At 35.7% G+C, this 12,829-nt stretch overlaps 1 protein-coding gene across 1 annotated transcript in view; it reads left to right on the plus strand.

Annotated features, from left to right (window-relative positions):
• The window catches only part of adam12b (ADAM metallopeptidase domain 12b), a 165,662-nt gene that overhangs the window by 60,431 nt on the left and 92,402 nt on the right, over window positions 1-12,829 (plus strand). Inside the window, exon 4 of the mRNA XM_052153684.1 lies at window positions 9,812-9,890. Coding sequence (XP_052009644.1) covers window positions 9,812-9,890 — 79 coding nt within the window. The remainder of the gene's footprint in view (window positions 1-9,811; window positions 9,891-12,829) is intronic.

Consider the following 12,829-nt stretch of genomic DNA (forward strand, 5'->3'; position numbering starts at 1 on the left):
ACTCTGGAGCAGGATCAGTTTGGAGGTAGAGGGACCATCATGAGGGGCGGTGTGTCACAGCATCATCGGACTGAGTTTGTTGTCATTGCAGGCAATCTCAAAGCTGTGCATTACAGGGAAGACATCCTCCTCCCTCATGTGGTACCCTTCCTGCAGGCTCATCCTGACATGACCCTCCAGCATGACAATGCCACCAGCCATACTGCTTGTTCTCTGCATGATTTCCTGCAAGACAGGAATGTCAGTGTTCTGCCATGGCCAGCGAAGAGCCTGGATCTCAATCCCAATGGAGAACTCAGTCCCTGCCCATTCTTGACTGAGAAGTCTTGTGTTGGGAATCATTCACCAACTTGGATGGCCTCTATTGGAAATTTCTTGTAATTGTCACTCAGCACTGGGTTAGAAATATAACTTTATGTGCAATTCAGGTTCAAATAATAGGGATATTTCAAAGTCTGTTAAAAGGGACACACTTCCTTCCGCCAGTTGGTGGCTCACAATAGCCACATCAATGTGATAAGACTGCAAGGACAAACATTTGGCTAAATTTTTATGTAAATCACACCATGCACTCAGAAGATATGAGACATTTCCTTATTCCAATTTTTGTTACATTATTTTATCACAACGCCATGGCAACACCGTTTGATATATCAAAATTCCTTTCACAATTTAGCATTGTCAATGTCTTGGTATGATATTGCCCACATTTGGTACCTGTGACATTAATTCTCTAGGAGGCGTATGTCAAATTCCAGAGCATGCATTTTTCAAATAATCCAGAATGACCAACTTCCTTTGGGGAGAGCTTATGACTGTCAGCACGAAAGTTGCCCAGCTTGATGAAATCTATATGTGTACAAAGTTTGGTGACTGTAGCTCAAATGGTATGTGCTACAGAGCCTCCCAAACATGCCAATGTTCTAGGTGGTGCCACAGAGCCCCCCTGGCCCTAAAGGCCAACAACTCTGATGTGTGTGCAAACAGAGTTTTCACGCATATTATGTACCCCAAAAGTACTGAAAACCTTGAAAAGAAGAATATGAAAAAGAGTAATCTTTAGAAGAACATTCTTTCAGTGCTTGGGCCCTAAAAATTTAATTGAGGTGAAGGGCTATCTAAGAATGGATGACAGAGAAAGAGGCATTCACACAAACCAATTTTTGCATCCCTCTGTGCTGTTGTTCAATAGTTTTTCTGTGTAAACGCACACTAGATAGACACGTTTTACTGTTGCTCCATTTTTTGCTGTTTTTTCTCAGAAGTGCCGCATTTTTAGATGCTGTGTAAGAAATATAACTTAAAATGTGTTCATGTGCTCAACAGCCCATAAAAAGTTTTCTTTTTAAATAAAGAATTTTGTGTTCAGGATGACAGAGGAGCATTTCTAATGTATTATTAGCATTTCTCTTTATTAAACCCTCTTTATAAAGTTGATTTTACTTACTAGGGTTGCAAATAATGATTATTTTGATAATCGTTTAATCTGACGAGTATTAGAATGATTATTCGACTATTCGCCGATTATTGCAATGATCAATCATTAGCTTTTAACCGATTATTCAGCTTGTGCCCTGACTTAAAAGGTTGTATTAAATGTGCTTACTAAAAACAAAGAGGACAAAATCATGTTTTAAAAATATCTCTAAATGACATTCACTGAATTAAAGGGAAAAATACTTTTTATTAAGTTTAATTCAGTAAAGAAAGTCACTGCAAAAAAAGGTTTTGTCTTGTTTTCCATTTAAAATTGTCTAAAAATCCTTAAAACAAGATACATTTACTTGAGAAGAAACATATCAGATAATTAAACTTACTTTAAGAGACAAATATAAGTGTATTTTATATAAAAGTTCGCTTGGTTATACTTCTGCGAGTGCAGAAAAGACAAAATACATTTATATTCAAGATCTATTCTCTAAAAGTAAGTCTAAATATCTTATAAGCTTCTTCTCAGGTGAATGCCTCTTTTTTAAATGATTTTTAGATGTTTTAAAACATTTGCATTTTTAATATGATATTCAACATTCTCAGTTAACAATTTTTTTTTTCTGCAGTATATTTCAGTAAATGTAATTTTTTTTAAATGAGTTTTAGATATTTTTATTGGAAAACAAGCCAAAACAAATCATAAACGTATTTTGTTGCAGTGTATAATGGGGCAAAGACTACCGTCTCTCACCTTTCTGTTCACTTCAATCCATCTTTAACTCACAAAAAAAACAAAATCTCTCTTATTAATAAAGCTGGGTATTACCAATTTTCTTCACGATAACAAATGCACAGTGACATATATTATGATTCAATAAGTCACGAGCCATCGCATTATAATCTAGCTGTATTAAGTTTGCGTGCTCGAGTGACGACAACACAACCCACAACCCAGTGTCCATCAGCCGGGTGCAGTTTCAATCTCTCCCCCTTAGAGTGGGACATTCGCGAAACTCATAGAAGAGGCGCTGACCGCACAGAGAAATGCTAGTTTCGGAGTTTGTAGTTAATTGCATGACCTGCTTTCGTATTATTTGAAGTTTAATAAAGCTATAATGCATTAAACTGCATTTAAGATATAACACTGGTGTGTTTCCTTTAAAGAGCTCCGGCTCTGTTTATTCCACAACGAGAGTGCTTCTGCATTTACTTATTTGGTAATTTTGTGTAATTCCCTTGTACTTTGCGATCTACATAAGCTGAAGCTGTTTGGAAAGTTTAGAGTGTATCTGGATGGTGATCTGTGTAATTCTTCCTCTCCTCAGTCAGGCACGAACTTCAGTGCTGCTCTCACGCATCATCATTAGTTTAATGTGATCTCATGTTACATTAAATGAGATCAAACGACTATTCGACAATGACAATTTTTGTCGACGATTTTTTATTGTCGACATTGTCGATAACGTCTAATCGTTTCAGCTCTATTACTTACAAACAATTCATGTGCATTTATAGTATTATATAGTAATACCATGGTGCTTTGACATGTATCATAGTACTGTATGATTACCATTTTCATTTACAATATCTAAATATAGTTTGATTGTATTTATATTAGGTATATCAATCAATTACATTTTTTATTGAATTAATTACATGGCATGCTGATTAATTAATCTAATTAATCACAATTAATCACAAATATCAATATTTCATATACTGAGAAAGGCCCCCATATAAAGGTAATTCAATATAAGTAATACATTATCATTCATAGAATTATAAATATTGTTTAGAAAATAAATAGAGTAAGTCATGAATTGGAAATTACATATATTGCATTATTGATTAGACAATGCAAAAAGTGGCTTTAGAAGTCAATATATTGTTTGTTTTATTTCCATAATCCTTTATTTCCTGACTCTGTGTCAAGTTAAAAGTAGTAAAACTGTAAAATGTTAATGAAGCTTATAAAAACACAAAGCTGCATGTACTTCATTGTTAAATTGTTCTGATGGTGGGACAATGTTCTTTTGTCAACTGCTTGCTTTGTTTCAATCTCTCTAACACATCATAGAACCATCTCTGACTGCACTGAGAAACTATGCTCTCAGAGCTTATGTATACTTAGATGACCAGCTTATTGAACTGTAGGATGTGATATGAATACGCAAAAAGATTCATACAAATATTGATTCATATATTTCCATCTAAAGTATTGCCACAGCCCTATGTCACAGTCTTCTTTGATGCTACCAAAAAAAATAAAAACACATGTTAAAATTGTGTGATGATGCTAACAGAAGTGGCGTGGGTCAATGCTTTGAATTAAACTCTCACTTTCTTTGATGCACACTCATGTACACATGTTTTATATATATAATAAAGTGCTTCATATGCAGTACAGTCATCTGGTTGCACTGGAGGTTCTTTAGAGATACGTAGATGAAAGGGGTGGTGTGCCATTCTATGGGGGCAGCAGCACATTGTTTGCCTTTGAATTAATTCTCTACGGACACACACAAACACATACAAAGACACATATAAGCTCTCATGCTTAAACACCCTTGAGGCTGAATACAGACCAAAGGAACTGGGCTTCCCTGCATTCTATCCACACACAGACAGTCACAGATGGGACAAGCCACAGAGTGAAGTTCAATGCCTGTTAGTGTCACAAAAGAAAAGCCTTAATAGTTTAATTTTATTTCCACACTGCAGTGCAATGAATTGTCTAATTTAAGGGCCCAAATTATGTCCAAGACCTCTCCCTCTCATCCAGTGAAAGTTCACAAATTCCCTTAAACATTTGGACTGTTAAAACCATATTAGTCTGTCTGGTATTGAGTAAATATGAAGCCTAGCAAGTTAATAGGTGAAGAGAAAGTAAAGGAATATACAATCTGAGGTTCACATTAGTGCACCACGGTATTGACGTATTTTTGGTAATTATGCTCCCATACACAGATGATGTCCTCTCCCTGATATCTTAAAATAGTCTTGATAACTTGTGTTAAAATCTTTCCATTCATTCAAAACAAATGGAATAAATGATGCAGCCCCAGTTACAGACTACGATCTGTGCAAAAATGTATGAATAAATGGAAGGCCCCATTCTATGTACAGTAACATCTACTCACCTAATGCTGTATGTGCAGATGAACTCCATACTTCACTGCTTCATTGTGTCAAATTTATTTATGATCCTGTCTTTCAGTCTTTTATATGTTTTTAGATCTTCCAATACATTTTATTGCTTGCATATTTCTTATATTGGCATATAAATCTCATTCCAGCCCGACCCCACCCCCCTCCGCTCTACAGTATGTATAATGGAAGTCAGCAGGCTGTGAAATGTTACTTTTGACTATTGATTTCCATCATAATGGACATAGTCAGTTGACTGCAGTGTGTGTGGAGAGATTACCTATTTACTTTCCTAAATTGCTCTAAAACTAAAGTGACTGCATGTAGTCTTTTAACAAGTCCTTGATGTATCTAAACTCAGTGGCAATAAACAAACATGCTGTGTATGCAGAAGTTTGTCAATAGTAATTATATGCATTATGACCTTGTTGCTGAATTAATCAATTATTTTTTATTTTTTTTATTTTTTGTAAATCTGTAAATTGCTGTAGGCCTTTTCAGTTTTCAAGACTCTGTTAAACTTACACATCCATTACACATTACAATTCAGTATGTTTACAGCACTGACACAGTTATTATATAGAGATTTGGTCCACTAATCATTTAACGTAGTGGAGCAAAGAAGTCCGAATAGGCTACTGCTCTGTTCCTCTGTGTATAGTTCACCTCTTCACCCATTCTGTGTGTTCTGGGCTGGGATTTCAAGGAGATTGAGTAGAGGATTAGTGATCAGTGTTTCAAATCTCAAGACATTCATCAAGACCTTGTATATGCATACACACACACACACGTACACACAGGAGTGCTGCCTGGCCTTTTGAGATGTTCATTACAGTAGTTTTGCTTCTATGCATGTTTTTTAGAGGATGTCTTTATAAGTACTGAAATGCTCACACTGCCGTCAGTGTGAAAGTTCATATTGTGCTTTAGGACTGCTTATGAGAGAGCCTTTTGTGGGTCACTGTGCCTGTGCTTACTGAAGATACTCTGTGGTCAAAGTTACCCTTGGTTGACAGCTATTTTTGTCATTACCATCCATTTCCTACTTTGAGAAGCAAAAATGGTTCACAACATCAAATATTTAAATAGAAACAGTAAATCACCAGGGCGCAATGCTGGCTTAATGTGGTTCAAAAAAATTTATTCACCCACCACACTTCTGAATGCATTCATGAGAAGAATGTCCTTGGGTGAAAACAGACACCTTGAGCAGTAGGGTGGTGCATGGGGTTATGGAGGTCATGGTCATCATCCAGGTGGATCTTTTGGTGGAATGATCTGCAGCATTGTGAATATAATGTCTCTTTTCATGGTGTAGACTCAACCAGCGGTTCTCAACCAGGGAAATTCCGGCGCTGCAAGATGACTTGTTATTGACTCATAAAATTTTATAAAATAAGTTACATTAAAATAACTTAATTAAAATTCTACAAGCAATACAAAATTGTGACATAGACTTATTATGTATTAAAGGAACAGTTCACCAGAAAATATATATTTTTTGTTGTTAATTTACTCACCCTCATGTCATTCTAAACCTGTTTTACTGTATGACTTTTCTTATGCAAAATACAAAAGATGTTTTTATAAATATCTCGGTCCATCTTTCAATTTACTAGGTGAAGTGCAGCACCCAATGATGGTGCACAACACCTTATCTGATTTTTGTGAGTGCGCTAATTCTAAGGGCAATTTTCGTGCCAGCCTAAAGTGCAAGTGGGCATTGGTGGGAGTGTTTGCGCTATCTGCAGGGTTGGGGAGTAACGGAATACATGTAACAGGATTATGTTTTTAAAATACAAAAAATAAGTAACTGTATTCCACCACAGTTACAATTTAAATAATTAAGAATACAGTTACATTCAAAAAGTATTTTGATTACTGAAGAGATTACTTTGCATTTTTTTGTCATTTGTTTAATTAAATTAATATTTAGTCCTTTCAGATGGAAACATTTATACACATAAATGATGCGATCAAAAGTGCTTTTGAACAGCAGTGAAACACTTTCTTATGATGTGTTACATTCATACGAGCAGACAGAGAAGTACGTTTGAATTAAGTTTGGAGCAGAAGAAATATAAATAAACCTTGTGAAAATTGTCAGTTTTACGCTAAGCTAAAATGCTATTTCTAGCCATTTAACATGCACATGTTACCAGCACGATCATGTTTATTTATCAAGAAAAAAAATTCACATTGGATAATAATTTCTTGTTTTCTAGTTAGACCTTTGATATTAGGACAAAAATCGTATTCTTGATAATTATTATTGTACCGTTTTCCTGTAAAAATATCTAAAAATCCTTAAAACAAGATCAGTTTTGGAAACAACACTGTATAAGATATTTAGGTTTTTCAGAGAATGTATTTTTAACAAGTGTATTTTGTCTTACTGTTTTGAGGTTTTATAGTCAAAACAAGTGAAAAATCTACCAGTACTGAAGAAGTAATCCAAAGTATTTAGAATACGTTACTGACCTTGAGTAATCTAAGAGAATTTGTTACAAATGACATTTTACAGCATGTATTCTGTAATCTGTAGTAGAATACATTTCAAAAGTAACCCTCCCAACCCTGTCTATCTGTGGGTGATCATGCGCAAACTGTGGGTGTACTGTATCCTAATGAATTGGTGCAAAGTGCAATTTGCTATTTTCCTGAGAAATAAGTAATTGTGCTAAAGCTTTTCAGAAGCACCTCTATTCTCAGCGCAATATCTAAAATGAGTTCTTGCATTTGCAGTTTGGAGATTTCACCAACAGGTGGTAATAAAGTTAATTTCCAAACTCTGAAAATGTTGTGTAACATCAAATTAGGTCCATCCCAATCACTGTTGTAGCTGTTTTATGGAACAAAAATGTATGAGATTTTTTGCTAAACGTTCTAGAGGTTATGGTTTATTTTCAACTATTATTATTGTGCTTACATTTAAGATTATATTTATAATATAATTTGTATTGGTATTTTTCCACCTGTTGTCATTGAGTGATTTTTAAGTCACTGCAAAAGGGGCCGGTGGGTTTAATTATTCAGTTCCTGAAAGCTTCGGAGTCAGACCATTCTCAGGCAAAGCGCTGAAGGCCCATTTCATATTTAAACCCTTTGTGGCAGAGTTTTACTTGTGTAGCATTAATCCCTAATTGGAATATTACACCACAGCCAGCATTTCTTTTATGATTCACACAGCCCTGTGGACCAACTCCCACACTCCCTTGTTCATCGCTCTGTGGCACTGAGGGAGTCACGCCACTTTTGGGATTCAAATTCGGATGGCTGTCACACCAGTTCATCCCTGCGAACATCAAAGCCTTTCAACTAGATGCTTTAAAGTTCTATCCAAAACCACAAACTGCTCCTCCATAGGCATGTGGATCAAATCGTGGAGAATGGGAAATAGACTGGAGTGCTGTCATTACTGAGGGATGGTCTAATGAAATTAAACCAAAAATGGCTGTTCTTACAGCAACCATGGAGGCAGCAGGCCATGGAATTAGAGAGCTGAGCTGTAGTGTTTTACTAATGCACTAGTCCAAGGTCTTAACTAAGCAGGTGAGGATTGAGGCGAATACCAAATTAAGTTTTGCCTCCAGAATACAAACACAGTATTTGTTTTCATGTGCCGTTGTTCATTTGATGAATGTGCATGTATACAAGAGGATAATTATGGCATATACAGGCCCAGAGGAGAAATCTGAGAAATGTCAAGGACTGGGATTTTTTGGTGTCTGCTTCTGTCAGTTAGAGTATTTTTCCACAGTTAGAAACAGTATTTATATATATAACTTAACCTTAGTAAAGATTGAAATTCTGAAAATAATTAATTTGGGCAAAATCAAATATGACTTGTTTTTAAAGCTAATATATTCTGCGCCATTAGCGTCATCACATGGAATATCAAACAAAACAATAAAAAAAAACTTCAGACAGGTTTTTCAAAGTCTTCCATTGGTAAGGCTAACAGATAGTTCCACCCCAAACTCATGCCATTGGCTGATCCAGTGTTGCTGTTTCAGGCTGGTCTGGATGCTCAATCAAACAGAGCAATGTAATTGTAATTTAAAATAGGATGATTGATAAACTTTTGCATAGCTTACAGCAAAACACTATAAGAACTGTAGAAAATGGAACACTGCAAGCACTCTGAGGTGATTACATTTGGATTTCATCATGTTAGAATCATGTCACCTGTCACTCTCTCATCTTTATCAATAAAGACAGAGCAGAGACAGACCTGCCATCAAAATCTTTTAAATAAAAATAAAAGATTCTACCCAAACGCAGACACACAGAATGTTTGCAAACACAGCCCATAAATATATTTTCTATGGCTGTGTTCCTTTGTACACACTCGTTTCTGGTCTTTTGTTGATTACAAATGCACATATACTCATCCAGGACAGGATTCCTACTAGAATGGTGTTTGTGACATAAAGTGCCCCACTTTTTACATTTCCTGTTCATCTGGATCTCCAAAAATCGAGTTTACTCCCAGTTTACTGTCTGACATACTTCCATAATCTTCTCTGCAAATATGGGGCAGTACATGAGATGAATTTGGTTTGCATTTTGTAGTGAAAATGTTTTTATTATATCATGTTTCAGAAATTCTGCTTTACATTTAACTGGCAAGTTTGCTTGTGTGTGTGCAATTGGTAGCTCTTCACAATGAGGCTCTATGTATATGTTAACGTTTGTTAATGCAGTACTGTAAATATCATGTGCTAACAATGAACACTATTTTTAGAGGATTTAATAATCTTGGTTAATGTTAATTTAATATATTAATGTTAATTAATATATACTATTGTTCATTCATTATTGTTCATGTTAGTTCAAAATGTATTAATATACACATGTGTATACCCATACTACTTTTGATGTTAAACTTGTATAAGTAGAATTGTGGAAATAATGCAAATGTAATGCTAAAAATATTGTGTTTGTGTGTGTGTGGGCAGGTTTGGGTGTTTTTTTATTAAAAAAAAATGTAGGTTACAAACTGGGCATTACAAGGGTATTATGCCATTTCTCATGTCCCCATAATTCAAATCTCTTAAAAAACATACTAAACAATGTTTTTTGAAAATAATTTTTGTGAGGTTTAGGGTTAGGGGATAGAATACAAAATTAATACAGTATAAAAATCATGATGTCTATGGAGAGTCCTTATAAGGATTGATGCACCAAAATGTGTTTGTGTGTGTGTGTGTGTGTGTTTATTTTGTTCTAGTGGCCTCTTTGCCAGCCACTACACTGAGACACACTACAGGGAGGATGGGCAAACTGTTTCAAGCACTCACAACTCTACGGTATGTCTCACATCAACATGTATTTTTCTGTTTTCTGTCAATCACAGCCTAGGGAAATAATGGATTGTTTGTGTATATATATATATATATATATATATATATATATATATATATATATACTGTATACTGTGTGTGTGTGTGTGTGTGTGTGTGTGTGTGTGTGTGTGTGGTTGTGCGTGTGTGGTTGTGCGTGTGTGCATGTATAAGGTTTAAAATATATAACAACACATTTTTACATGAAAATTGGTTTTAACATGGTTTAACATAGGGTAACATACATCTCCTGACTCTTGCACCCTTTTCATCGCCAGTCGGGCCTGCTGTTTTTTCAATCTATTTATTTTTTTCCGGCCTTCACGGGCCTCCCCTCACCACGGGCCCTGCATTACCTGTAGTTACGCTTCTGGTAATGACACGTATACATGATGAGTGAACGTAAGATGTAGTAACAATGCATACAGGTGAAACTTGAAAAATTAGAATATCGTGCAAAAGTTCATTAATTTCAGTAATTCAACTTAAAAGGTGAAACTAATATATTATATAGACTCATTACAAGCAAAGTAAGATATTTCAAGCCTTTATTTGATATAATTTTTATGATTATGGCTTACAGCTTATGAAAACCCCAAATTCAGAATCTCAGAAAATTAGAATATTACATGAAATCAATAAAAAAAGGATTTTAAATACAGAAATGTCGGTCCTCTGAAAAGTATAATCATGCATATGTACTCAGTACTTGGTTTGGGCCCCTTTTGCATTAATTACTGCCTCAATGCGGCGTGGCATGGATGCTATCAGCCTGTGGCACTGCTGAGGTGTTATGGAAGACCAAGATGCTTCAATAGCGGCCTTCAGCTCTTCTGCATTGTTTGGTCTCATGTCTCTCATCTTTCTCTTGGCAATGTCCCATAGATTCTCTATGGGGTTCAGGTCAGGCGAGTTTGCTGGCCAATCAAGCACAGTAATACCATGGTCATTGAACCAGGTTTTGGTACTTTTGGCAGTGTGGGCAGGTGCCAATCCTGCTGGAAAATGAAGTCAGCATCTCCATAAAGCTTGTCTGCTGAAGGAAGCATGAAGTGCTCTAAAATGTCCCGGTAGACGGCTGCGTTGACTCTGGACTTAATAAAGCACAGTGGACCAACACCAGCCGATGACATGGCTCCCCAAACCAACACAGACTATGGAAACTTCACACTGGACTTCAAGCATCTTGGATTGTGTGCCTCTCCATTCTTCCTCCAGACTCTGGGACCTTGGTTTCCAAATGAGATGCAAAATTTGCTCTCATCAGAAAAGAGGACTTTGGACCACTGAGCAACAGACCAGTTCTTTTTTTCTTTAGCCCAGGTAAGACGCTTCTGACGACATTTGAAGCCCATGTCCAGGACCCGTCTGTGTGTGGTGGCTCTTGATGCAGTAACTCCAGCCTCAGTCCACTCCTTGTGAAGCTCCCCACACATTTGAATGGCCTTTTCCTGACAATCCTCTCCAGGCTACGGTCATCCCTGCTGCTTGTGCACCTTTTTCTTCCACACTTTTCCCTTCCACTTAACTTTCTATTAATGTGCTTTGATACAGCACTTTGAGAACATCCATCTTCTTTTGCAATTACCTTTTGAGGCTTTCCCTCCTTGTGGAGGGTGTCAATGATGGTTTTCTGCACAACTGTCAGGTCAGCAGTCTTCCCCATGATTGTGAATTAAACTGAACCAGACTGAGAGACCATTTAAAGGCTCAGGAACCCTTTGCAGGTGTTTAGCTGATTAAAGTGTGACACTTTGAGCCTACAATACTGAACCTTTTCACAATATTCGAATTTTCTGAGATTCTGAATTTGGGGTTTTCATAAGCTGTAAGCCATAATCATAAAAATTATATCAAATAAAGGCTTGAAATATCTTACTTTGCTTGTAATGAGTCTATATAATATATTAGTTTCACCTTTTAAGTTGAATTACTGAAATTAATGAACTTTTGCACAATATTCAAATTTTTCGAGTTCACCTGTAGGTAGACAGGACTACAAAGATAACCATAGAGTTGATTAGTACACTTGAAATGACTTCAAATCATCTCATAGGAATCATAGGACATTATATCTACTAGTACTGTATCTACATCCTAGTGCACTTCTCTAACTGTTTTCCCAGGAAACTGATTAATCTAATCTAATATGATGTGATGTTGACATGACGACAGTGACAATGGATTGACATCATTGTCAGGCCTTATTTGAATTGCCTGCTGCCTGCTTTTGTAGTTTTATAATTAGATGATTTTAAAGCTAAGAACCGTCTTCCTAATCAAACATGTGGAGGCTTGGCTATATTATTTCTGCTGGACATATTTAGCTCTTATTTATAATCATGTAAGCTTGTTCAAAAAAACATTTAGTTTTTAAGCTGAGAAGGTTTGAAAAATTGAGCTTTTATTTCAGATTAATTAATCAAAAATAGGTAACAACAGCTTGACACGACTTTAATGCGAGTAATAAGAAAATGGTTACTTGATTGACAATTTTAGTTGCACAAAGTAGACTGACAATGTTGTTTTCACAATGTAAAGAAAGAACACACTTGAATTAGTTTGAAATGAAAATATAATGTAAAAAATTGAAGAACAAAGAGAAATAGCATTAGTTAGAATCAGTGCTTTGTCTCAAAAGATGAGAATGAGATTATAAAATATATTTTTAACTGTTTTAAAGGTTTGACTTTGCAACTGTTTAACAAATATGTAGTCTCACTTAAGGCACTGAATCATTTTAAACTATTAAAATATTTTAAAAGCTAATTTCTCAGCAAATATGTCATTTTAAATGCATGTCATGGAAGACAAACACCTAGAAAAAGCACTCTAGTAGTTGTTCTGGAGATCCTTAAAATCAGGACATTATGAAAGAAAAATGACCTGTTTTCACTAATATAAGC

The sequence above is a fragment of the Xyrauchen texanus genome, chromosome 22 (genome assembly GCF_025860055.1).
Source record: "Xyrauchen texanus isolate HMW12.3.18 chromosome 22, RBS_HiC_50CHRs, whole genome shotgun sequence".
Lineage (NCBI taxonomy): Eukaryota > Metazoa > Chordata > Actinopteri > Cypriniformes > Catostomidae > Xyrauchen > Xyrauchen texanus.